Below are 27,117 nucleotides of genomic sequence, written 5' to 3'. Positions count from 1 at the left end.
GTATACTGTATCTTTCCCTTCTTTTGTGTGGGTTTTCTAAGTTGGATTTAATTCTGTACTCTATCAATCAATCAATCGTATTTATTGAGCGCTTACTGTGTGCAGAGCACTGTACTAAGCGCTTGGGAAGTACAAGTTGGCAACATATAGAGACAGTCCCTACCCAATAGTGGGCTCACAGTCTAAAAGACTACTCTATGCCACTGCCATCTGAATTATTATATCTCAACATTATCACAGTAGTAATTCAGCACTAACTATGGACCAAGCATTGAATTAAGCACTGGAGTAGATACAAGATAATCAGTTTGGACACGGTTCCTGAACCACATGGCGTTCCCAGAAAGTAGACAGAGTAGGATTTAATCCCTGTTTTACAACTGAGGAAACCGACTTGCCCAAGGTCAAACAGCAGACAAGCGGGAAGCAGTGTAGCCTAGTGGATAAAGCACGGGCCTGAGAATCAGAAGGACCTAGGTTCTCATCCTGACTCCACCATTTGTCTGCTGTGTGACCTTAGGCAAGTCACTTAACGTCTCTGTCTCAGTTACCTCATCTGCAAAATAGGGATTAAGACCGTGAGCCCCATGTGGGACATGGACTGTGTCCAACCTGATTACCCTGTATCTACCTCAGCACTTAGAATAGTGTCTGGCACATAGTAAGTGCTTAACAAATACCTTAAAAAAAAAGTGGCAGAGCCAGGATTGGAACTCAGGTCCTATGGCTCCCAGGCACATGCTCTTTCCCCTAGGTCACACTGCTTCCCTATCTAGAACAGCAGCCCAGACAGTCAGCTGGATGACAGCTAGAACCACAGAACACTGAGAATAGACTACTGAATTCTGGTTATGACTCCCCCCATTACGGACCTGGGGTAAACACCTTAGCATCTTTACCCTCTCAATTTCCCCTGCGACACTTTGATTAAGGTAACATATAGTAAGAAAATGAATAAGAAAAGTGTCTGTAAATCTTTCCGAACTGAAAAGGAAATGTATTTTAAAAACACCAGTCTTCTTAAGGAGTACTACTACTCTATGTTTTATTGTATGGTGTACAAAAACATAAAAGGGCAGCTCTAAATATTTGTTCATAAACTTGTGCTGAGAAGTGAACACCATAATACTAAACACTGAGCTCCAGGAGGAAGACATCTGCAAGAGCTCTGTAGCAATGTTACAACACCCTTGTGGAAATAGGAAACTCTAATATGAACAATGAATGGCATTCGTCCAGACTGTGAGCCCACTGTTGGGTAGGGACCGTCTCTTTATGTTGCCAACCTGTACTTCCCAAGCGCTTAGTACAGTGCTCTGCACACAGTAAGCGCTCAATAAATACGATTGATTGATTGATTGATTTTTTTGTCAGGGTACTGTTTACCAGGAAGCCTTCAGTATGAATAATAATGGTATTTGTTAAGTGTATTTGTTATGTGCTTCTATGTCCCAAGCACTGTACTAGAGAGTGGGGAAGACAGAGGCATAATCAGACTTGAACCAATCCCCAACCCACATGGGGCTCAAAGGCTAAGGGGAGGGAGAGCAGGCATTTAAATTCCATTTTAGAGATAAGGAAATTGAGGCACAGAAAACTTAAGTGACTTGCCCATGATCATCAATCTGGCAAGCGGCGAAGCTGGGAATAGAATTTGGGGGTTCTGATTCTCAGTTCTGTTCTCTTTCCACTAGACCATGCTGCATCAGACATGGTCAAGTGAAGTGTGCCAGATCAGAATGATGCAAATGTCTCAGATCCTGGCCGGAAGGGAGGCTTACCCATGTCATGCCAAACAAATCAAGTTAAAGCACATGCACGACAGGGTGTGGCATGTCAAATCAAAAGAGATGCAAGGCTATGTGCACTGCCATGAAATCAAGGCCTCTTAAACATTGTAAAAGACATTCTACAGTCCCGAGAATACCATCGTGGTGTCTCAGCAGAATGAAGGTGGCTTCACCTTCATCAGAGGCAAGGAAGTACTCTGGAAGCGATGGCAATAGCAATTCAATATTCTCAATATACCTCCTTACTGTTGGAGATGAGAGTCTTCAGAACACAGAAAAACTTGCCAATGGGCAAAGACATAGCATTCATCCCAACTGCTGAGGAAATCTTTACAGTAGACAAAGCCATGGAAAATGATAAAGCCTCTTGACCTCTCACCCACATCCAGCCTTTGGCCTAGAGTGCCCTCCGCCCCCCTTGTAACTGACAGATGATCACTCCTCAAAGAAGCCTTCCATGACTAAGCCCTCATTTCTACTTCTCCCACTCTCTTCTGCATTGTTCTTACACTTGGATTTGCACCTTTTATTCACCCCTCCCTCAGCACCACAGCACTTATGTACATATCCCCAATTTATCTATTTATATTAACATCTCTCTCCTGCTCTAGACTGTAAGCTCACTGTGGGCAGGAAACGTGTCTACCAATTCTGTAATAATGTACTCTCCCAAGAGAGTAAAGTGGTCTGCTCTCAGGAGGCACTCAAAAATATGATTGATTGACTAGACTATAAGCTCATTGTAGGCAGGGAATTTGTCTGTTTACTGTTGGACTGTACTCTCTCAAGTGCTTAGTACAGTGCTCTGCACACGGTAAACGCCCAATCAATGCAACTGAATGAATGAATGTATGAATGTTGGTTTATCTGCTGATATCTATAAGCCTGGAGGGGATATACTGCTTAAACCATGTGCTCTTCTTCAACATATGGAATACTAAGGAGTTGCTACAGAATCTCAGATGCCACCATCATCACCATCTTCAAGAAAAAGGAAGCAACGTGACCGAGTGGCTAGAGCATGGGCCTGGGACTGAGAAGGTCCTGGGTTCTAATCCCCGCTCTGCCACCTGCCTGCTGTGTGACCTCGGGCAAATCACTTATCTTCTCTGTACCTCAGTTACTTCATTTAAAAATGGGGATTAAAACTGTGAGCCCTATGTTGGGCAGGGACTGTAATAATAATAATAATAATTATGGTATTTGTTAAGCGCTTACTATGTGCCAGGCACTGTACTAAGAGCTGGGGTGGATACAAGCAAATCGGGATAGACACAGTCCCTGTCCCACGTGGGGCTCACAGTCTCAATCCTCATTTCACAGATGAGGACACTGAGGCACAGAGAAGTCCAAGGTCACACAACAGACAACTGGAGGAGCTGGGATTAGAACCCAGGACCTTCTGACTCCCAAGCCCGTGCTGTCTACTATACTAGGCTGCTTCAACCCAATTATCTTGTATCCGACCCATTGCTTAGTATAATGCCTGGCACAGAGTAAGTGCTTAACAAATACCATTAAAAATAAAAAAGGCTTAAGACTCAAGTATGACGATTACTGAGGCCCTTATCACTCCCGGTTGCCATCACAATCTAGCCAATGTATTCCTGGATCAAGTACTGTTGATGGAATGCTCCCAGAATCACAAAGCGCCTTCAGAACACAGTGCAGCCTAGCAGACGTGATCTCTCAGAGCATGTCAGATATGGAAAAAAGTGTAGGGAACCAGCACCAACTGTATTTATTCATTCAACCATATTTATGGGGCACTTACTGTGTGCAAAACACTGTACTAGGCGCTTGGGAGAGTACATTATAACAATATGGAGACATTCCCTGCCCACAATGAGCTTACAGTCTAGAGGTCTTCATAGACTTTATTCATTTCATTTATTCAACCGTATTTATTGAGCACTTACTGTGTGCAAAGCACTTAAGCACTTGGGAGAGTACAACAATACAGAGACACATTCTCTTCCCACAATGAGCTTACAGTCTTGAGGTTTTCATAGACTTAATGAGTATTCAATGCCATCAGTAGACCTGGACTCTGAAATCTGCTTACTAAATTTGGCTATTATGAAAATCTCATTAACATGACCCCACTGGACATATCGATACAAGGGTCGCCCCAGTTTATCCATTTCCCATTGCCAAAGATGCAAAGTGGGGACACAGAAGATCAGTCCTGTTCACGGCATTCTGCCAGAGGATGCAAAAAGAGACCAAGATGCAGGTGTTACAGTACACATCCATTCCTTTCGGAAACTGGGGAACTCTTCCATTTCAACATACCTTAGTCATTACCCTCAGTCCTAGAGACAGTCATTCGAGAACGGCTGTGTGCCAATGACCGCACTCTAGAGGCACACTCCAAGAAGGTAGAAATGATTAAAAAGACTTTGATGAACGAATCACCCGGGCGTTACGAGCTGAAAGGAGGTCTAAAGAAACCCATGGAAATATATTATCCTGCACCAAGGAAACCAAACACACAACAAAAAATCTAGTGTTAATTACAGAGTTAGACGGTGACAGGGAATTCTCTTATCTAGGCATGATACTGACCCACAGTGGACTAGACAAGGAATTATCTCTTTGCCAACCCCTTTCCACATCCTCCCCTTCCCTCATATGCCAAATTACCACTCTCCCCACCCCTCAAAGACTTATTAAAGTCACATCTCCTCCAAGAGGCCTATGCCGATTAAGCCCTCTTTTTCACAGCACCCTATCTCTTTTGTGTCATCTTTGCACTTGGATCAGTGACCTTGGGGCTTTCAATATTCACCCCAGCCTCAACCCCACAGCAATTGAGAAGCAGCATGGCCTAGTGGAGAGAGCCCGGGCCTGATAGTCGGAAGGTCATGGGTTCGAATCCCAGATCCGCCACTTGTCTGCTGTGTGATCTTGGGCAAGTCACTTCACTTCTCTGTGCCTCACTTACCTCATCTGTAAAATGGGGATTTGAGACTGTGAGCCCCACGTGGGACAGGGACTGTGTCCAACACCATTTGCTTGTATCCACCCCAGCACTTAGTACAGTACCTGGCACATAGTAAGTGCTTAACAAATACTATAATAATTATTATTACATATCTATAAATTGTACATCATGAATTATATAATTTTATTAGTGTATGTCTTCTCTAGACTGTAAACTCATTGTGGGCAGGGAGCTTGTCTACCAATCGGTCGTACTCTACAGGGAAGCATCATAGCCTACTGGAAAGAGCAAAGGGCTGGGAGTCAGAGGACCTGGATGCTGATCCCGGATCTACAACGAACCTACCATGACCTTGGGCATGTCACTTCTCTTCTCCTCAGTTCCCTCATCTGCAAGATGGGGATTCAATACCTGTTCTCTCCCCTGCTTAGACTATGAGCCCCTTGTGGGGCTGCTTATCTTGTATCTATCCCAGTGGCTAGTACAATGCTTGGCACATAATAAGCAGATAACGAATACCACCATTATTATAATTATTCCTCTCTCAAGCTTTCGGCACAAAACTCTGCACACAGTAAATGCTCAATAAATACCATTTTTTAATGGCATTTGTTAAGCGCTTCCTATATGCCAGACACTTTACTAAGCACGGGTATAGATACCAGCTAATCAGGTTGGATACAGTCCGTATCCCACATAAGGCTCAGGGTCTTAATCCCCATTTTACAGATGAGGAAACCGAGGCCTAAAGTCAAGTGATTTACCCAAGGTCACACAGCCGACATGTGGCAGAGCCTGGATTGGAACCCAGGTATGGTTGATGACAATCAGCACATCCTCTGGCAGTCTGTCAGAGCTGTGGTAGCAGCAAGGCACTAGGTTCCAGACCAAACTAGAAGTCTACAGAGCTGAAGTGCTGTGAGACCTGGAGGCCCCTCGGGTGGCACAAACCATTCCTCAAGCAGTTCGATTACTATCATTCTGCGCCTCTAGGAGTGCAGGAAACCAAGCAATAGCAGCTGCAAATGAAAAAGTACAGACTCTGAGATTGGGGACATCAGAAGTTATGGTTGTGCTCTTTACCAAACAGGAGTGGGAGTATCTGGACCCAACCCAGCACAATTTAGGTCTTGTCTTATGCTGTCGAGTTTTCTCTGACCCATAGCGACGCCAAGGACACATCTCTCCCAGAACGCCCCACCTCCATATGCAATCGTTTTGGTAGTGTATTCATAGAGTTTTATTTGTAATGATACAAGAGTGGTTTACCATTGCCTACTTCCGTGCAATAAACCTGAGTCTCCACCCTCGACTCTCCCGTGCTGCTGCTGCTCAGCATAGGGGAGTTTTGACTTGTAGTATATTGCCTTCCACTTGCTTGCCACTGCCCAAGCTAGGAATGGAACGGGTAGGCCTCTGTTTGACTCTCCCTCCCATAGTCGAGACTGGTACAGTATTGGAAACTCTGCAGGTGCAAACCTGAGAGGGGAAGCACAACTTTTTTCAGGATGTAATGGTGGAAAAAGCTGAGGACCTGAACTCACAGGATCCAAAGTGGTGGGGAGCCGGCATTACTGGGTGGGGTGGGGGCAGGGGGCTGTTGGCATGAGGTACCCGGTGGGTCTCAAAACAAACCCTTCCACTGAGGCACCTGCCGCTTTAAATGAGGAGGTGGTGGCTCAGTGGTAGTGGTAGCGGGGTGGCGGACATGAGCCTCCCGGTATCCCTTCTCCCACTCCCTCAGTGTGGCAGCACCCATATTGACAGAAAAAGGAGCAGCAGCAGCATGGCAGCCTAGTGGATAGAGCACGGGTCTTGGAATTAGAATGTTCTGGGTTCTAATCCTAGCTCTGACACTTGTCAGCTGTATGATGTTGGGCAAGTCACTTCACTTCTCTGGGCCTCAGTTACCTCATCTGTAAAATGGAGATTTTGACACTGTCTACCACCCCCTTCTCCTGGAAACATTATCCAACCCTGGCTTCACTGACAGTGTCCAATCCTGGCTTTCCTCATCTCTCTGGCCATTCATTTTTGGTCTCTTTTGTGGGCTCCTCCTCTGCCTCTCACCTCCTAACTCTGGGGTTCCCTCAAGGTTCAGTTCTGGGTCCCCTTCTAATCTCAATCTACACCCACTCCCTTGGGGAGAAGTCATTTGCTCCCATGGCTCCAACTACTATCTCTATGCAGATGATACCCAAATCTACATCTCCAGCCCTGATCGCTCTCCCCTCTCTGCAGTCATGAATTTTCTCCTGCCTTCAAGACATCTCTACTTAGACGTCCTCCCGTCACCTCAAGCTTAACATGTCCAAAACAGAACTCCTTATCTTCCCACCCAAACCCTGTCCTCCCCGGGACTTTCCCATCACGGTAGACGGCACCACCATCCTTCCTGTCTCACAAGTCTATAACCTTGATTTCTCTCTCTCATTCCGCCCACATATAATAATAATAATAATAATAATAATAATTATGGTATTTGCTAAGCACTTACTGTGCTCCAGGTACTGTTCTAAACTCTGGGGTGGATACAAGCAAATTGGGTTGGACACAGTCCCTATCCCATGTGGGGTTCACAGTCTCAATCCCCCATTTTACAGATGAGGTAACTGAGTCACAGAGAAGTGAAGTGACTTGCCCAAGGTCACACAGCAGACACGTGGAGGGCCCGGAATTAGAATCCATGACCTTTTGACTCCCGGGCCCGTGCTCTATCCACTAAGCCGTGCTGCCTCTCAATCCATCATATTTAATCCATCGTCACTAAATCTGCCAGTTCCAACTTCACAACACTGCTAAAATCTGCCCTTTCCTCTCCATCCAAACTGCTATCATGTTAATACAAGCACTTCTCCTATCGCAACTCGATTACTGCATCTGCCTCCTTGCTGACCTCCCAGCCTCCTGTCTCTCCCCACTCCAGTCTATACTTCACTCTGCAGCTTGGATCATTTGTCTATAAAAAACACTCTGGACATGTTTGCTCACTCCTCAAGAAACTGCAGTGATTGCCCATCTACATCCGCATCAAACAAAAACTCCTCACCATTGGCTTCAAAACACTCCATCACCTTGCCATGTCCTACCTCTCCTCGCTATTCTCCTACTACAACCCAGACCACACACCTGATTTCCCTAATGCTAACCTTCTCACTGTGACTCGATCCCATCTATCTCGCCACCGACCTCTCACCCACGTCCCGTGTCTGGCCTGGAACTCCCTCCCTCTTCACATCTGACAGAAGGTGATCAAAGTTTTATTAAAAACACATCTCCTCCAAGAGGCCTTTTCCAACTATGCCTTTGTTTCCTCTTCTCCCACTACCTTCTGCGCCGCCACTGCTCAAGGACCCCTTCCTCAGCCCCATGGCATTTACATGCATATCCATGATTTAATTTATTTATTTATATCATTGTCTGTCTCCCCCTCTGAAAGCTCAATTTGGGCTGGGAACATGTCTACCAACTATGTTTTATTGTACTTTCCCAAGCACTTAGTACAGTGCTCTGCACATGGAAAGCATTCAATAAGTATTGATAGATTGACTGAATATACAGGTGGCATTTACAGCCACCTAATTTACATTTTCCTAATTTGAGACTGAAAATTTTAGCGAGATTCTAGTTGGTTATCCTAAGGAATCTCCGTCAACCTTCCCACTATGTTCCCCAGGGCCCTAGATCCTAACAAACATGCATTGTGCCTCTGAGGCAATAAGGGCTTTACTCTGGAGTAGCACATGGCCACTACTCATCTATTCATTCAACCGTATTTACTGAGCACTCACTGTGTGCACAGCACTGTACTAAATGTTTAAAATAAGGATTTCAAAATATCTTGTTTTCAAAGGATATTTGAAATACAAATAAATATTACTGGCTTCCCTAAAACTGAAATTTAAGAATTCCACTATCTAGAATTTAAAAAAAAATGAAATAAAAATTTTCAGTACCACGGCTGAATAACACTGACTTCAAGTATTTGACCTGTTATTTGGGCATCAAGTTCACAATTTAAAAGGTGGCTGATCTCTGAAAGTTTAGAAAAATGTAAATGGATTCTTAATCAGCAGCTGTGGAAATGTTCCCAATCTAGATTCTTAAGTCAGAGTCGTGCTAGAAAGCAGGTCAGCTACATTAATATAGCTACAGAGCAGAAACCCCAGAGTTTAGAATCCAGCTGCCCTCAAAACACCAGTGACGCTGAACGCCAGACTTATCTAGGCAGAGCACTAGAAGACTTCTCTCCTGTTTGGTGACTCCTAAACCGACATCAAACAGGGACCATCAAAGGCTAAAAGAGGCAGAGAAACTGGAACCCGTTTATTGGGTAGGCGCTGAATAACAGCAGGTTAATTCTTCTTTTTAATGAGTCACTTAATGACCTCAAAAGAAGTAGTTACATAGCAATGTCATGGCTCAGAGCTCCTCCCTGTCAATCTAAGATAAAACAATGCTGTTATTAATTTCTGCCATCCTCATCCAATGAAATCCTCAACAATTGTATTGTTACCACCCACATGTTTATTCTTCTGTGGTGTGAAGTTTTGCACAACCACTCATTTAGTATAATGCAGGGACACTGGAATTTATGCAACCTGATCATGGAATATGGAGCCAGGGACTGAATCCTAAAACAGGTCTGTGACCTTCTTGAGGGATGTCTCCTTGCGTGGAATTCAACCTTTCGGGATAGTGACTCGACCCTCTCCCTCTTTCCCCATGCAGGGTTGCTGGGGAAATTATTTTTCAGTACTTCAAAAAGGCTAGATGAACATTATCTCAGAAATAGAAAACACTTGAGAAACATTCATTATCCCTCCCACTCGAGATGGAGAAACGGTTCTCAAGTAACTTGCCAGAGTCAACTAGAAGCAAAATCTATGAGTCAATTCCCAATCCTAAAATGATCAAATCTATCCTTTTTCTAAACAAGATTAAGAGAAATCTTTTTGACTTGAAGACCTTTTAGGATGAAAATTTTGATTTTAAATTTAAGAAAAATGATGCAAGCAAAACCTAGAGTTAACGATTCATCTCTGGAAATGACCACCAGGGTAATCTAGTCCACCATCAATCTAGTCCACCATCAATCTATCCTGAAATTAAAACATTAAAGACAGACTAAGTTCCAAATGCACTGACTTGAATATCAGATAAATGGGAATACAGCATCATGTTATAAGATTAAAGGGAAAATTGACATTAAAATTGCTTCCTAGTGTTGCTCCGTGTCACAGTCTCTGCATCTTTTTCTGCAGTTCCAGGGCCTCAGTATAAACATTATCAAGGAGAGTTTTTCACTACCCTCTAGACCCAATGGAGTTAGTAGCACTCAAGTTTCAAGGTATCACAGATTCTTAAATTTTCAAAGATAAAAATGTGTATTTTTCTCATTTTCGGCCCTATTTACTTTCACCTCTATTTGCTACTTCATTTTTTAAAAAATCAATTTTTAAAGAAATAAATCCTAGAAGCCATTTTGATACCCAGTTCATTTATTTCTCTCTCAGAAAGGACTTTATATACCCAAAATAGAAAAACCCACGACCCACTGCTATGCTTCTTGTTTCCCCTTCTAAAACTGGGTGACAGAAACCTGTCATAGTGAACGCAAGGGTCGACATTGCACAATGCAGCTTGAGATGCCTCCTCAGTGCAACTGCACTAAGGAAAATCTCATTGTAAATTAATACAGTGCTATCCAAATACGATGTATTAGAGTTAATTATTACAACGTGGCCACAATTTTGAGCCATGATTTCAAAAATGTGTTTCAACAATTACTAACTTTCCCCCTCCTCCATCAAGTGACTAGAGAAACATGGAGGGATAGAAATAACGATATAATTCCTTAAATGGCTGTAATCTATCAACATATGAATAAAGGACAATTAGGAACAGGACACTTTTTAAAAAAACAAAAATGAAACACCCAAAACGTCACACTCCAATCCATTCATTTGCAGCGATTCAAGACTCTGGAAACATTCTCTCATGTAGTTTTATGATAATATCACCTTGCATTATACAGCAACCTTCTTCCAAGAAGTTCAAAGCATCTGAGAGACATTATCTCATCTGCTTATTATAAAACTCATTAGCAGTTGCCCCTACTTAACTTATCAACCACAAAATAAGTCACAGAGGGTTAAGCACCTCACCCCAAATCATCCAGATAATTTGATGTCAAAACCTGGACCGAAACCAAGTTACCTGACTGCTCATTCTCTAATACAGGGGTGGGGCCAAATCTGGGTGGTTTGGAAACTGTGGTGAGACACGATGCTCATCACTAAGAAGCAGTTTAGCCTACGTACTAGATCACGGGCCTATGGGAGTCACAACGACCTGGGTTCTAACCCCGGCTCTGCCATCTGTTGGCTGTGTGACATTGGGCAAATAACTTAACATCTCTGTGACTCAGTTACCTCACATGTAAAATGGGGATCAATGCTGTGAGCCCAAATGTGGGACATGGACTGTGTCCAACCTGATTAGCTTGTATCTCCGCCAGCACTTAGAATGGTGCTTGACACATAGTAAGCACTTAACAAATACCATTATTATTATTATTATTGTTACTATCATCATCAAAGTTTTAAGAACTGATGGCTTCCTACTCCTACAAGGAGAGGAACCTAACTGCACAGGTTGATGCGATGAAGAGTGAGGTAGTGACAGGAAGGAAGGGAGGCCTGAGACTTCCTGTGAGACCTACCTTGCATGCTTCTCTCATCTCCTCTTTTCTATTCAGTGGAAGTTGAGGCCAGATGAAGCCATCGGGGCTGGATGGAGTCCACAGGAAGTAGTAAGCCCAAGACTGCTCTATTAACTAACTAGAACATGGAGTTTGCCTTAAAAACTGCAAGTCAGCCAGGCTAAGTGTTTGCTTGAAGTTCAGAATGCAATTTGAAAGACAACCGAGGGTATTTGTATTCTGACGTTCCTACTTGTAACTTTTCATGCTTTATCCTACAATCTGGAATATTTTCCTATCACAGCTTCACCAAATCATGTCCTTCCTCTCCTTCAAAGCCCTCCTAAAAAGTTACCTCCTCCAAGAGGCATTCCCCAATTAACCCTTAATCTTCCCAGTTGAGCTCTACCATGAGCCACCTTAGCACCCCTAACTTTGTTTGCTATTTATCTATTCGTTTGGGTATTTTTTACATCTATTCTCTCATTCTTAAAGGCTGCAGACTTAGACCACTTACGTCTGCTGCTTTCTCCTTTCAATAGTGAACTCAATGAGGGCAGGGATCACATCTTTCACTTCTTTCGCATGCTGCCCAAACATCCGTAATTATCCACCACTTGCAGGATGTGCTCAACGAACCCTGTCGTGCTAATATTACTTAAGCACCACCCTGATTCTTGCAACCAAATCAAGAAGTCTGGCACGTTCACAGAGATACTGTCAAACAGAATGGGGTGAGTGCATGGTTACAGGCTCCAGATCAAACTAAAGGTGGACAGAGCTGGAGTGCTGTCCATCCTTCTCTTCTGCTCTGAGACCTGGACCACCGACCAGTGCTATATCTGGAAACTTTAAACAGTTCCATCAGCGTCATTCATGGGCCCTACTCAATATCACATCACAAAGATCCTGAACAATGATGCACCAAAACAGTCAGTCTCCTAGCATCGAAGCTGGGCTCACTGTCACATGGCCACGGCATCTGGGCCACATGAAGGAAATGCGTGATAGCAGGATACCCCAAGAGCTGCTGTTGGGCGAGCTGAAACTGGGGAGCTGAAAGCAAACAGGGCAGAGGAAATATTTTGAGGTCACAGTAAAACACCGCCTTAGACAATACTGCAGGCCAGCTGAAAACTAGGAGTCAACTGCAGAGGAGAGACCAGAGTGACACACTGTCATCAGAGAGGGAGTGGCATTTTGAATGAATGAAAACGAAAAGGAGACAAAAGGGGAAAGCAGCACTGCAAACTTTAAAAACAAGGGACAACTTTTCTATAGGCACGATGTGTGTCCCACATTGGCCTCTTCAGCCACACAGGCATTCAGAGGTGAACTTCACCGAAAGATGACTATATATTAATGCCAACTGAAATTAAGGAGAATGTGCTGACAGCATGAGATATGTGTCCACTCATTTCCACCGACTGAACGGGATAGAAATATTCATTCAGATCTTTCAAATTCCATGCCAAGTCTAAAATGTGACAATGCCTGTTGTAAAAGTTGTCTTATTGGAATTCTAGGTGACACATATTTAATATTTTTAGATCAACTGCTAATGATCTAGCCATGATCAACTGTAGAAGCAGCGTAGCCTAGTGGCTAGAGCACAAGCTTGGGAGTCAGAGGATGTGGGTTCTAATCCCGGCTCCACCACGTATCTGCTATGTGACCTTGAGCAAGCCACTTTATTTCTCTGTGCCTCAGTTACCTCATCTGTCAAATGGAGATGAAGATCGTGAGCCCCACGTGGGACAACCTGATTACCTTGTATCTACCCCAGTGCTTAGAACAGTGCTTGGCACAAAGTAAGCACTTAACGAATACCATAATTATTAATTGTTAATGGACAATTTAACAACTGGAAGTCTCCACAGAATTACAAAAAAAACTTGCATGGAAACTGAATCACTACTCACATTCGGGATGGAATCATTACGGCATCTGTGAGCGTTGAATTACAGATGTCTATACTTATAGCTGCCATTTGACTAAGCAGTTTTTTCAACAAAGAATTCCTAATCTATTACATCAACAAATACCAGCACTCAATAAATATCATTGATCGATTATCTACCCCAGTGCTTAGAACAGTGCTCGGCACATAGTAAGCACTTAACGAATACCATAATTATTAATTATTAAAGGACAATTTAACAACTGGAAGTCTCCACCGAATTACAAAAAAAAAACTTGCATGGAAACTGAATCACTACTCACATTAAGGATGGAATCATTACGGCATCTGTGAGGGTTGAATTACAGATGTCTATACTTATAGCTGCCATTTGACTAAGCAGTTTTTTCAACAAAGAATTCCTTATCTATTACATCAACAATTACCAGAACTCAATAAATATCATTGATTGATTATCTACCCCAGTGCTTAGAACAGTCCTTGGCACATAGTAAACACTTAACGAATACCATAATTATTAATTATTAATGGACAATTTAACAACTGGCAGTCTCCACAGAATTACAAAAAAAAACTTGCATGGAAACTGAATCACTACTAACATTAAGGACGGAATCATTACGGCATCTGTGAGGGTTGAATTACAGATGTCTATACTTATAGCTGCCATTTGACTAAGCAGTTTTTTCAATAAAGAATTCCTTATCTATTACATCAACAAATACCAGCCCTCAGTAAATATTATTGATCGATTGATTATGTACATACACATCCTTACACTCTATTGTTTTCCCTACTTACAATTTATTTTAGAGTATTTCTCCCACTAGATTGTAAGCTCCTTAAGGACAGGGATCATGTGTACAAACTTTGTTGCACTATCTTAAGTGCTCAATAGAGTGCTCTGTACAGAGTAAGCACTCAATAAATGCCACTGTTCAACTGATTGATTGATTTTACTAGTCAATCCCCTAAAACAGGAGTTGGGAAGCAGACGTGGCTCTTCTGGGAAGTAAATGTACCTCGCAAATATAGGAACTCTCCCACGGACTTGGCACCATGAGGATGAAGCCATAGGCTTCACCTCCACGGCAACAAGCTATGCAGAAAGCTGGGCAGGAAGTAAGGAAGTAGCTGGACCCTACTGCTCTTTGAGCTGGAAAAAGACTAAGGGGGTTGGGGGGGAGAGGCAAGATGGTGGGCCAGTGCCTCATCAGATGGTGAGATGAACAGAAAATTCATTCATTCATTCATTTAATCGTATTTACTGAGCACTTACTGTGTGTACAGTATTGTACTAAGCACTTGGGAAGTACAAGTAGGCAACATATAGCGATGGTCCTTACCCAACAACGGGCTCACAGCACTGCGGCAGGCCAATTAAACTAGACAGAGACGGTCACTCACCCCTAATGTACACTGGGGAAAGGGTAGTCCTGATGTTGGCATTTACTGACTTACTGCTGACTGTGTGAAGAGCACTTATGTTACTGTGCCAAGCAGGAAGGCAATTTCCATCACAATGCTGGGTGTCCCAAGCACTTAACACGGTTCCCCATGTTTGCCACGTCTGAGGGCAGCTGAGTTAAGCAGTGGCAGAGAAGGAACTACCAGATGTTAATTTAGTTCTCTCTTTCTCTAGCCCATTTCCTTCTCTGATACTCTCTTCTGTGTCCTCCCTCATTAGCAGGGTGTGATAATCGTCAGTTTTACTAAAACCTCCCTCCCCCTTCCTGCACAGTTTCTCCTGCTGGCGCTAATGTAGGCTGATGATTTCTTCCAAATCAGCCCTAAAGACCAAACAGGAGCAGAAGAAGGGTGGAAGCTGGAACGTACACCCCCGCCCCGACACACACACCTGCCTCTACTTCTGGCTTGGCATCTTTTCAGACCCATGGAGGAAGTAAGGAATCAGGAGGCTTTGGGCAAAATGGGAGGAGGGGTAGGGGCCAGGGCTAGCCGTGACATGGCCAAGCGCATAGAATCATCCAAATTACAAGGGAAATCCCAGCTCCATCTGGCTGATACACGGGTCAAAAACCTCCTTCCCTGGGCAAACTGGGGTGTGGAATCCCCGATTTGAGAAGTGTGAGTCTGGGCCCTGGGTTTCCCGAATGTCCCTCTGGTCTCCCAGGTGTCCCTAACGTGGGAGACAGCGTACGATCACCATATAGGAGGCAAGCCAGCTCCATCAGGGCTGCTTGTTCCTGACAGACTCTTTGGATGTCTTCCAGCTGCTGACTCCCTCCACCTTCCTCCTACTCTCTCTCCCCACCCCCAGTTGCTTCTCTTCCTCTCTCCTCTTCTTTCCTTCAATTCCCTTCTCCTTCTTTTCCTTCTCTTCTCTCTCCTTACTCACCCTTATGTCCTCTGTCCCCTCTCCTTTCTCTTTCCTTCCCCTTCCTTCCATTCCTGCTGGCAGCAGTAGCTGTTGCTACTAAGCAGCAGCGTGGCACAATGACATCAACACATTGCACTGTGCTCAGCGTGAGGTAATGATGTCATGTGTCATGTTGGGGGTGTGGAGGCATAAATTGTATGACTTTCTGAACATTAACTGCTCAAAAGTTTCATTTTGTTTGGCTCCTCTACAAAAAAGGTTGCCAACTTCTGCTCTAAAAGCAAATTTATATATTTTCAGTACCGGTGTTTCCTATTTGAAGATGACACTACTAATATTGGTCACTATTCATATGTGTAGTTGCAGGTGGGGCTTCAGCCACTTTAGCCACAATGAATTAACAGGAAACTAGTGGCTGTTAGGATGGAATGAACTTATTTGAAAATGGGTTACTTTCACCATTTCCCTTCCCCACAATAGAGAACATCACACAGTTTTTGGGTTCAGAGATGCCCAAAATGTTTCATCCTTCTTAGGTCTCCTCTTTTCTCTGGAGACACTCAGTGAGAGTGGAATTTTTTAACAAACGACAGTTCCTGATCTTTGAGACTTCTGTATTCTATTTCACTAAGGGAATTTCATTACCAAGGTCAGCAGTTTGTCTGAAAGAGCACTTAGTGATGGCCTGTCCATTTACTCTTTTCCTGGTATCATTACAAATGTGTAAATTAGCTCACTATAATATGTAAAACATATTTGCTCCCACTGCTGGCCCTACTTGTTCTCCTTTCAATAAATCTACGTAAACCTGCCTTCAATTTTAACATTAACTTTTTGCAGGACTATGACATCAAATAATTTTGTAATGTCTTTTTCTATGCATTTTTTAAAAATGGCAACATCAAGTAAGAGCCATTTTACTCTTTTTTTAATGGTATCTTTTAAGTGCTTACTATGCACCAGGCACTGTACTAAGCACTGTGATAGACACAAGCTAATGGGATTGGACCCGATCCATGAGCCACATCGGGCTCATGGTCTTAATCCTCATTTTACATATGAGGCAACTGAGGACCAGATTAGTTAAGTGACTTGCCCAAGGTCAGCAGACAAGTGGCAGAGCCAGGATTAAAATCCAAGTCCTTCTGAATCCCAGACCTGTGCTCTATCCACTAAGTCACACTACTTCTCAGAAAGAGAGAAGATACCATTCTTGTGTTTTTGCTTTCCCAAATCACTAATCTGTAGTTTTCAAATTTCATCTACTGCTAATGTTTTCTGGATCCAAGAGATGGCTTGCTCTTCACAAAAATTAAACTGGAACAAAATATCTATTTCAGTGATGCAAACATTTTTATGAGTACCAATCATGGCACATGGCTCCATTACTTGTAGGTCCCCAACTATAAAGACTGAACAACTAAAACAACATTTTATTGAATATAAACTTGAACAGAAACTACCACTTTGCATTAAGGACACCCAACAGGTGTCCAAAGCAAAAAAGTAAGTCAACAGGTTACTCTCCTTCACTTAGTTAACACTATCATGGATTCTGAAGGAGCTTGAGCCAAAATTCACCTGATGTGCTGTGAAGTATTGTTTGGGGTAATATCCCTACTAGATGAAAAGTAAGTAAGTAAGTGATGGTATTTGTTAAGTGCTTACACTGTGTTAAGCACAGTTCTAAGCACTGGGGTGGATACAAGGTAAACAGGTTGGACACAGTCTCTGCCCAATATGGGGCTCACAGCATTAATCTGCCTTTTACAGATGAGGTAACTGAGGCACAGAGAAGTTAAGTGACTTGCCCAAAGTCACACAGCTGACAAGTGGCAGAGCTGGGATTAGAACCCTCAACCTCTGACTCCAAACCCCTTCTCTTTCCACTAAGCCACGGTGCTTCTCAAAGTACTCAAAGAAAAGTACTTATCCAGCTGATTGGACCTGTATTTAATATAAACATGTCTAAAGATACATGTGTCTTTTGCCTCTGCCATGATTCCATATATTATTCTCAGATTTTTCCCATTAATTGAAGATATATGTGTATTACTGCCCTAACAAATTCATCATAAAATGATGTCTACAAGCCAAAATAACCAAGTTATATAAAGAGCAGCAGCACTAAAATCTGTGAAGGAATAATAAATGAAAGACAGACCAAAAGATAAACACTAGAATATTTAGAATACCTGTGAGCTCAAAGTGTTAAAATGAATTGTGGATTTTTGTGTGATTCAGTTTTTTTTTTGTTTGTTATTTTCAAATGTTTGTTTTTGAATAAATCCCTGGACCAGATCTCGAGACTGGCTTCCTGACTCTCATTATACCCAATCTGTCAGGGTAATGCAGGTCCAGATGGTGGGAATGTGTGATAAGGATCAATTAATAATGTCTGTAGGAGCAAAAGGGAGAAATGAGAACAGAAAGGAAACAGAAAGTTACAGAGACTGTAGCATGACTGCAATTCTATGAAGAATCGGGAAAACTAAAAGTCCAGTTCTGAATGAATAGTCAGTGAAGAACTCTGAACAAAAAATTTATGTATCTTACCAACCAAAACTTGGGCAAAGACAATCCAGTCTTGATATAGACTTGTGAGGGGAGGAGTGTATTAGGAAAAGAATAACAATAGTCAGTATTCTGTTGTGTCTTAATGCAGCATTTTACGCTATGTGGACTACTATAGGAGAAAGACTAATAGATTTCAAAGATAGTCAACAGGGGCAAGGGTTCCTAATGAAATGACCACATGAGAGAGGTAATATGAAGAATGATGCCTTGGAGCTCTGATGTTCACTGAAATACCCAGGTGAACACTTCCAAGATGGGGCAGGAGTACAAGTCACATAAAACAAACCATATGTCTCTCAAAGCGACATCTAAATAAACATTATCATTTACCAATTTTTAAATCAGATAAGTTGAAAGCAAGTACTTGTTTTTTGTTTCTGTTTTTTTTAAAAAAACCAGAAAATCATTGGTCACAAATTATGTGAGGTAAAACCTACTACTGAGATCTAGGACTTAGTCAATATTCATGAATTGTGTGCGGGATACGGATGGCACTGCCCTAGCCCACCTACTCTCCTGATGTGCCCACTCCTGTGGCAGGAGCAGCCTTGGCAAGGAAGAAGGAATACGATTATGTGCTATCCATACTGATAACCCTATAATCAATTTCATCTCATGGGCTCTTAGCCACGATGTCTTTGTGACCTGACTTGGCAGGAGACTCCACCACCATTCACTCTCCTGACTTTACTCATCACTTCATCTCAATGAAAGAAAGATCTGATGGTAAAAATTATCTCTTGTAAATACATATCATGTATCAGGTCTGTAAACTAATCAGTGAATCATGTTCCATACAATTAAACACACAGCACATATATTGCTGAAGTTTTATTTTAGATCCCTATTTGAAAATCTTGAGGAATCACAATAACCACTATTTGAAAACCCAATACTAAATGTTGCCAATTTTTTTTATGAAAAGGTCTCTGGATCCTCCTACATCTTGGAGAGAGTGTGGTGAAAAGGAAGTAAGATGAGGAGTCAACTGAAATTAGAACTAGAAAGGGATATGAGTAGGAAATTTTAAAAGATACAATTATCAAAAATAGTTCTCAGATGAGTTAGTCATTATTTTTTAAAACAGTTTATATTTACCTGATGATCCTCTGAGCTGCATATTGATGAAGTGAACGAAACTGGGCTGACATGTTTGCTAGAGCTGCCAAACAATTTGTGTGAAGATATTTGTCCTATTAAAAAGCAGAAATAAAACAGGGAATCAATCTGCTTCCTCCACATTTTAATCTAGGTGAATTCACGCAGGATGGGAACACAACTGTACCTACGGTTAGGGGTCTCAACATAAGCCTCAAGGAAAATAGTAGCAGACCTCAAAAACCTTGCTCCTTGCTCCTACCAATCTTACACTGCTGTTTGGCCTCTTGGCAAACTTTAAAAACTGTACTGTTGCTTAAACACTGATTTCACTCTCTAAGTTCCTAAAATTGGATCCAAAGTTGGGAGGGCAGTTTTCTGGGTACTCTTTCTAATCCTCTCTGTCTCTCCCCTTTACCTTTGGCACCAACCTCTTCAGGCACCTTAGAGGGAAATTTTTGAAAAACAAACAGGTTTCCTGAGTTTGTGGAATTTAGCGTATGAAGTGAACATGGTCAGAGCTGTCGCCCTCTATCCAGTTCTCAGTTTTAATACTAACTTTTCCGTATAAAATGTCTCATTCTTTGCTCTAACCTTGGAGGTACTGCTTTATTTTCTAGAAGAAGAAAATAAAGGTGTTCACAGACTTTGCCTTGGAGTTCCATGAAAAGGCTTAAGAGTGATTTTTATTACTTTCTTTTTAAATGTCATAAGAGCAGTACTATGTCATAAGAGCAGTACTATCTCTGTTTCTATTTGGAACTAAATTCCAGGTAATGGAACCTGGCTGCCTAGATACATAGAGTGTTTATTAATGGTAAAGCAGAAATAAAGGCATACCCTTGTTCTTGTCATGTTGTACTGAATTGTTCTTATTACCACCAATATCAGGAGACTTCCCAGTGAAATCTCTGTTAGAACCCGTTCTGAATACCAAGTAATATTTTTCAGTATCTGTGAAGAAAAAGGAAAAAAAAAATTAAGAAAAGATGATGAGCTTGGGCTGAGATGAGTTAATCATGTAGTTTGAAGTGTCTGGCTTAACTCCAAAGAGAAGTAAATTAATCTCCACACTGTAAGTTTGTTGTGGGAGGGGAACATAACGTCTGCTAATTCTATCGCAATTGTACTCTTTCAAGTGCTTAGTACAGTGCTCTGCACACAATAAGGGCTCAATAAATACCACTGATTGATTGGTCTTCAACGCCTTAAAATGGATTGCATTGCACTGTTTGAAATGGTCACTTTGGTAATTTACAGCACACAGGTCTTGTCAATTTTGTTCTCTGCTTCATCCATGCAGTTTGCAGTAATCAGCAAGTAAGTGAATCTAACTGAGGGAAAAATCAGTCTGTTAAGGCAGCCTATTTTGAATCCTGAGTAAAATATTGGATTCCCTGAGTAAAACATATGGTCCTGGCTTATAAAATGGGGATGGACGATAGGGTCAATCTAGATCTTTGGCAACCCTCACAGTACACTTCCTGCTGACTCCCTAAGCCACCTACCACCCCTTCACTAAGGACAGTCCTGCAGGTTAGAAGAGGAGGGCAGAAAGAGCAAACGACAAGCTGTAAAAACCAGAAACTTGGCCCAGCCACTCCAACTCATAAAGTCACAAACTATATCACAAAGGGAAACTGGAGGAAGAACTAAGCAAGTCAACACAGTGTATGCAAAGTGCCAATCTTCTATATACATTAGTTGCATTTAGTTGCATTTATAACTAAAATGCACAACTGGAGGAAAAGCCTATGAAACAATGGCAAATTTTTATAAACTCTCTTGCCTTATCTTTTCCCTCAACAACATATTCAATTAATAAGCTGGTAGTTTTGTTTAAACAGCAACAGGGGTGAAGAATACATACAGTCTCTTGGGCCCTAATGTGGTAGTAGTACGTTTGAAGAACATCATGTTTTATGATCCTGGAACACTTCTCTTTTTTCAGTGCTCCTGCCACGCTAGCCACCTTCCCTTCTGAAATATATCCTTCCAATTTCTCCTTCTTTTCACCCATGAGATTTATCTTGAGCATATGCCTTCTCACTCTCTCCTGCATTAACTTCCCCCACCCACCCCAGCTAGCAGTGGTGGTGGCAATAGTATATAATAAGTGCCCCTTGAGTGCAATACATAGTTCTAAGGGTTTGGCAAAGTACAACAGAAATTAGCAATTTAGATGGGAAAATTAAAGAAGAGAAGTGGGTTTAGAAGAGAAGACGAGTAGTTCACTTTATGACATGTTAATTTTAAGGTGCTGGTGGGGGGATCCAAGTTGAGATGTCTTAAGAGGCAAGAGGAGATGTGGAATTGAAGGCTGGTTGAGAAGTCCAGACTGGAAAGGTGGATGTGGTAGTCGTCACCTCAAGGTAGTCAATAAAGGCATGTAGGAAGAGGAATTCCGCAGTGGAGTAAGAGTAAGTGATTATGCCTAGGACTTCCTTCCTGCCACTTTTATCTGCCTGTCATTGCCACCGAAGGACTCTCTGACCAGCAGCGATCCCTAACCCTCAATATGTGGAGGTAGTTGTTATAGATGGGATTCAGTAACCTTTATCAGCCAACCTGCTGGACTCCCAGCTTCCAGCCTCCCCTCTCTGGATGGTGCTGCAGGGATCAATTTCTCAGAGCATCGCTTAGACCTCCATCTCTTCACTCCTCAAAACTTCCAGTGTTCTTCCACATCCTGCCTCAACAAGTAAACCCAATTTACCATTGGTTTCAAGGCACTATTCACCCACTATTCTCTAGCTGTTATTCTTCATTCTCACTAAGCTCACCTTCTAACTGTACCTCACTCTAGATTCTCCTGCCTCAGTCCCCTTGCTCAGGCTAGAACTCTCTCCTTTCCATAATTCCCTGTGCCACTGCTCCCTCCTTCTTCAAAGCCCTCCTAAAATCCTACCTCATCTTCCCAACAGCCCAATTTGAAACAACTTAGTCACCTGGAACACCTGTTTATATATATTCACCCTCAATCAATCCATCAATCAATGGGGTTTATTGAGCTTTTACTGTGTGCAGAACGCTGTACTAAGCACTCTAAGTACGTATTTACACCCATCCTCAATCAATTAATGGTATTTATTGAGCATTACTGTGTATAGAGCACTGTACTAAGCACTTGGGAGAATACAACCAAAAGAGTTGGTAGACATGTTCCCTGACCACAAGTTCAGTCAATCCTTGTGTAGGTATGTATCTTCAAATGAACATTCCTTTATTCATTCTGATTCCAAAATTTGTAAATATTTTTTTTTAAATTTCTGGGTCCCCCATTTTATACTGTAAGCTCCTGTCTCATACTTCTGTTGTATCTTCCCAACTGCTGAGTACAGTGAATTGATCTCAGTGAGCCCTCAATAAACACTACTACTGACAATCTTCAAGTCACTTACTGATCACATAATCACCCCCAAGTGAAAAGTTGGTGCCACTCATTATTTTACTCTGAAAGAAAGATGATAGATAATGTCTATTAATTTACTTTATGGGGAAAGGAAAAATGGCTAAATTGTCCAAAATTCCCTATTTCCCATGTCTTTTCTCAAACTGTGGATTTTATCTGAATTCAGGTGACACTTTCCCAATTTAACTTTCTTCTCTTCATCTCCTGCCCCCATATTAGATCGTGCAAATCAGCCCCCGGCTAAAGTAGCTGCAGCTAAAGAAGCAGGCAAGCATTGTCCTGGATAGACTCTCTTCAATACTTCTTGCTGATAAAAAGCATTCTCCACTGCTGATAAAAAGCATTCTCCACTATCTTAACTCTGAAAACCAGAGGGTCAGTTTATCATTTTGACTTACTACATTCTTTCACCAATTGTGCAGCTCACACCTAGTTGGGTAATCCTGAATCATATATTTTTTATTCATGCTTTGGGCATTACTTGACAAAACTTCTACAAGTAACCGAAAGAGAAGCAGCATGGACTAGTGGATAGAGCACAGGCCTTGGAGTCAGAAGGACCTGGATTCTAATTCCGCTCCTACACTCGTCTGCTGTGTAACCTTGGGCAAATCATTTAACTTCCCTGTGCCTCAGTGACCTCATCTGTAAAACAGAAAATAATAATAATAATAATGATGGTATTTGTTAAGCGCTTACTATGTGTGAAGCACTGTTCTAAGTGCTGGGGGGGATACAAGGTGTTCAGGTTGTCCCACGTGGGGCTCACAGTCTTAATCCCCATTTTACAGATGAGGTAACTGAGGCACAAAGAAGTTAAGTGACTTGCCCAAAGTCACATAGCAGTCAGGATTAGAACCCATGACCTCTGACTCCCAAGAAAATGGAAAACTACCATCTCTATACAGATGATTCTCAAATCTCCATCTCCAGCCTTCATCTCTCTCCTTCTCTGCAGTCTGAGATGATTCTCAAATCTCCATCTCCAGCCTTCATCTCTCTCCTTCTCTGCAGTCTCACATTTCCTCCTGCCATCAGGACATCTCTACTTGAATGTCCTGCCAACACCTCTAACTTAACATGTCCAAAACAGAACTCCTTATCTTCCCACCCAAACCCTGTGATCCCCCTGACTTTCCTGTCGCTGTAGACAGCATCATCATCCTTAGTACAGTGCTTTGAACACAGTAAGTGCTCAATAAGTATGACAATGAATCCTCCCTGTCTCACAAGCCCATAACCTTGGCATTATGCTCAATTCATTTCTCTCATTCAACCCACATATTCAATTTCACAGCATCGCTAAAAGTCATCCTTTCCTCTCCAAATGAAGTGCAACTCCATTAATTCAAGCACTCATTCTATCCTACTTGCTGACCTCTTTGCCTCCTGTTTTTCTCCACTTCATTTTGCTCCCTGGATCATTTTTCTACAAAATGTTCAGTCCATGTTTCCTCACTCCTCAAAAACCTCCAGTGATTGCCAATCCAACCCCATATCAGACACTATTTACTGTCGGCTTTAAATCATTCAATCACCTTGTCCCTCCTTCCTTACCTCAATGATATCCTACTACAACCCAGCCCACAAGCTATGCTCCTCTAATGCTAACCTACTTACTGTTACCTGATCTCATCATTCTCGCCATCGACCTCTCACCCATGTCCTACCTCTGGCCTGGAACACCCTCCTTCTTCATACCCGACAGACGTTCACTCTCCCCACCTTCAAAACCTTATTAAAAGCACATCTTCTCCAAGAGGCCTTCCCACTAGGGCCTCATTCCCTCTTCTCCCATCACATTTGGATTTGCACACTTTATTCACCCCTCCCTCATCCCCACAGCACTTATGTACATATCCATAATTTATATACTTACATTAATGTCTGCTTCCCCATCTGGACTGTAAGCTCGTTTTTTGTTGTTGTTTTTTAATGGTATTTGTTAAATGCTTACTGTGTGCCATGCACTGTACTAAGTGCTGGGGTAGATACAAGGAAATCTTGTTCCACACGGGGCTCCCATTCTTAATCCCTTTTAAAGATGAGGTGTGGCATAGTGAAGTTAAATGACTTGTCCAAGGTCACACGGCAGACAAGCACCGGAACCGGGATAAGAACCTTGATTCTTCTGACTTCCAGTCCCATGCTCTATCCACCAGGCCATGCTGCACCCTGGCCACGGAACATGTTTACCAACTCTGTCATACAGTACTCTCCCAAGTGCTCAGCAGTATGCTCTGCACACAATAAACTTTAAAGAAATACGATTGATTGGGGGTTAAGAGTGTGAACCCCATGTAGGACATGGACTGTGACTATTCTGATTAGCCTTGTATCAATCCCAGTGCTTAGCATTCTGCTTAGCACACAGAAAGTGCTTAACAAATATCATTTAAAAAAACCCCAAAACAAGACAAAAAAAGCCCCAGAAATGCAGCCACACTTTGGAATTTGTGTAAGAGCAGCATTAGTGAGCCCTCTAAGAGTAACAAAGAAACAGAATTGATCCTCAACCAGAGGACAGCTCTTTTATCACTGACTTCTGCCTATGTGTGTCCTGTAAATGTAACATTCTGGGGACAAGTTGATTTAAGTAAAATTACTCTTACAGTTGAACTACGGAACATGAATCACAGAACAATAATAAAGATGGAAAAGTAAGTCTTTTCCAATGGCTGTAAGTACAGAATTGTTCTTGAGAATTTTTTTTAAGTAGCATGGCCTCCTGGAAAAACATGGGCAAGGGAGACAGAGGACCTGTGTTTTAATCCTGGCTCTACAACTTACCTGCTGTGTGACTTTGGGCAAGTCACAAAACTTTTCTGAGCCTCAGTTTTCTCCACTGTAAATATGAATATTCAATAACTGTTCTTCCTCCTGCTAAGACTGAGCCCCATGTGGGAGAGGGACTGTATCAAACTTGATTAACTTGGATCTACCCGAGTGTTTGACACATAGCACGCATTTAACAAATACCATAATAAATAAAAAAAGTACAATTTCAAAATGAATCAAGCAATAGCGCTCTTATCACTTCCCATGGGAGATAATTCCATGGCTAAAAGATGTCAAAGAAGGAAATCTTCCTTGGTATTTTCCTTTCCTCAATTTCATCCCATTAGTACCTGACCTACTTGTGGGGTTCATCCAAAACAATCCTTCCTTTCTTCACTGTTCACACCCTTTGAATATGTGGAGACAGTTTTATCATCTCCCTTAGTCACTGTCTAGCCAAATTCTTTCAATTTTTCAATCCCTAATTTGTTGACATCTTTCTGGTACTTTGGCACCAAATAATGTTCCAGCCATTTGGATAGAGGCTCAGAATAAAAGAACAATCATAGTATTGTCTAAATGGTTGTTTTACTGGGTTGTTAGCAGTACACACCTAGCTTATTATAAAGAGGCCATCAAACCCTGAAGTCACTCTCATTATTACTGTTTTCCAAGAGTTATCCTTCCATGAGAAACCTACATTTTTTAAAGAACATTTCCCTCCAATGAAGGAACGATTAGGGCTGAAAAAGCAGAAACAGGCCCAGTTGCTTCATATGTTTGGCTGCCCTGAGGGGAAAAAAATGTTGTCCCCTCCCTAGGGTGGCCACCTCAAGAGCCATGATGCTGCGGGAATAACTGAGCACAGAGGGGAAAGTAATGATGTCAGACGGAAGTGCTTCCAAATTGCCAAGACTCTTGGATTCAGAGTGCTTCTCTTGTTCCTGGGCCCTCCGCTCCATTGTTCCAGAACCACTATGTTCTCTTCCCAATACCCAGCAGATACATCCTATTTGGGCGGAGGGAGGCTGCGCACTTCGATTTTCAGGCACTGCAGCCCCATGACCACCCACTGTGGCAATATGCCCTGAGGAGGCTGCGTCTGTGGCTTCTTATGAGAAACGGGCACTGAGAAAACATCTCATGCACTTGAGATATCTTAATAATAATAATAATAATAATAATAATAATAATAATGGCATTTAGTACGTGCTTACTATGTGCAAAGCACTGTTCTAAGCACTGGGGAGGTTACAAGGTGATCAGGTTGTCCCACGTGGGGGCTCACAGGCTTAATCCCCATTTTACAGATGAGGTAACAGGCTCAGAGAAGTGAACTGACTTGCCCAAAGTCACACAGCTGGCAAGTGGCGGAGTCAGGATTTGAACCCATGACCTCTGACTCCAAAGCCCGTGCTCCTTCCACTGAGCCACTCTGCTTCTCTGTAAATAATAACAACAATAATAATCATTATGGTATTAGTTAAGCACTTACTGTTTGCCAGGTACTGTACTAAGCGTTGGGGTGGATACGAACAACAAATTGGGTT

At 42.3% G+C, this 27,117-nt stretch overlaps 1 protein-coding gene across 3 annotated transcripts in view; it reads right to left on the bottom strand.

Moving 5' to 3' along the window:
- Nucleotides 1-27,117, bottom strand: part of DYM (dymeclin) — a 523,552-nt gene that overhangs the window by 217,458 nt on the left and 278,977 nt on the right. For all 3 annotated transcript variants that reach the window (XR_005449814.1, XM_038743768.1, XM_038743767.1), the window contains exons 12-13: nt 20,218-20,331; nt 19,378-19,472 (exon numbers count right to left, since the gene is read on the bottom strand). Coding sequence is in view for 2 of the 3 variants with exons in the window: in XM_038743768.1 (XP_038599696.1) it covers nt 19,378-19,472; nt 20,218-20,331 (209 nt within the window). In the remaining variant the exon portion in view is untranslated. The remainder of the gene's footprint in view (nt 1-19,377; nt 19,473-20,217; nt 20,332-27,117) is intronic.

This window comes from Tachyglossus aculeatus, chromosome 3 (genome assembly GCF_015852505.1).
Source record: "Tachyglossus aculeatus isolate mTacAcu1 chromosome 3, mTacAcu1.pri, whole genome shotgun sequence".
Classification (NCBI taxonomy): Eukaryota; Metazoa; Chordata; class Mammalia; order Monotremata; family Tachyglossidae; genus Tachyglossus; species Tachyglossus aculeatus.
Note: the sequence above shows the minus strand (reverse complement) of the source record. Positions and strands in the feature narration are given on the sequence as shown.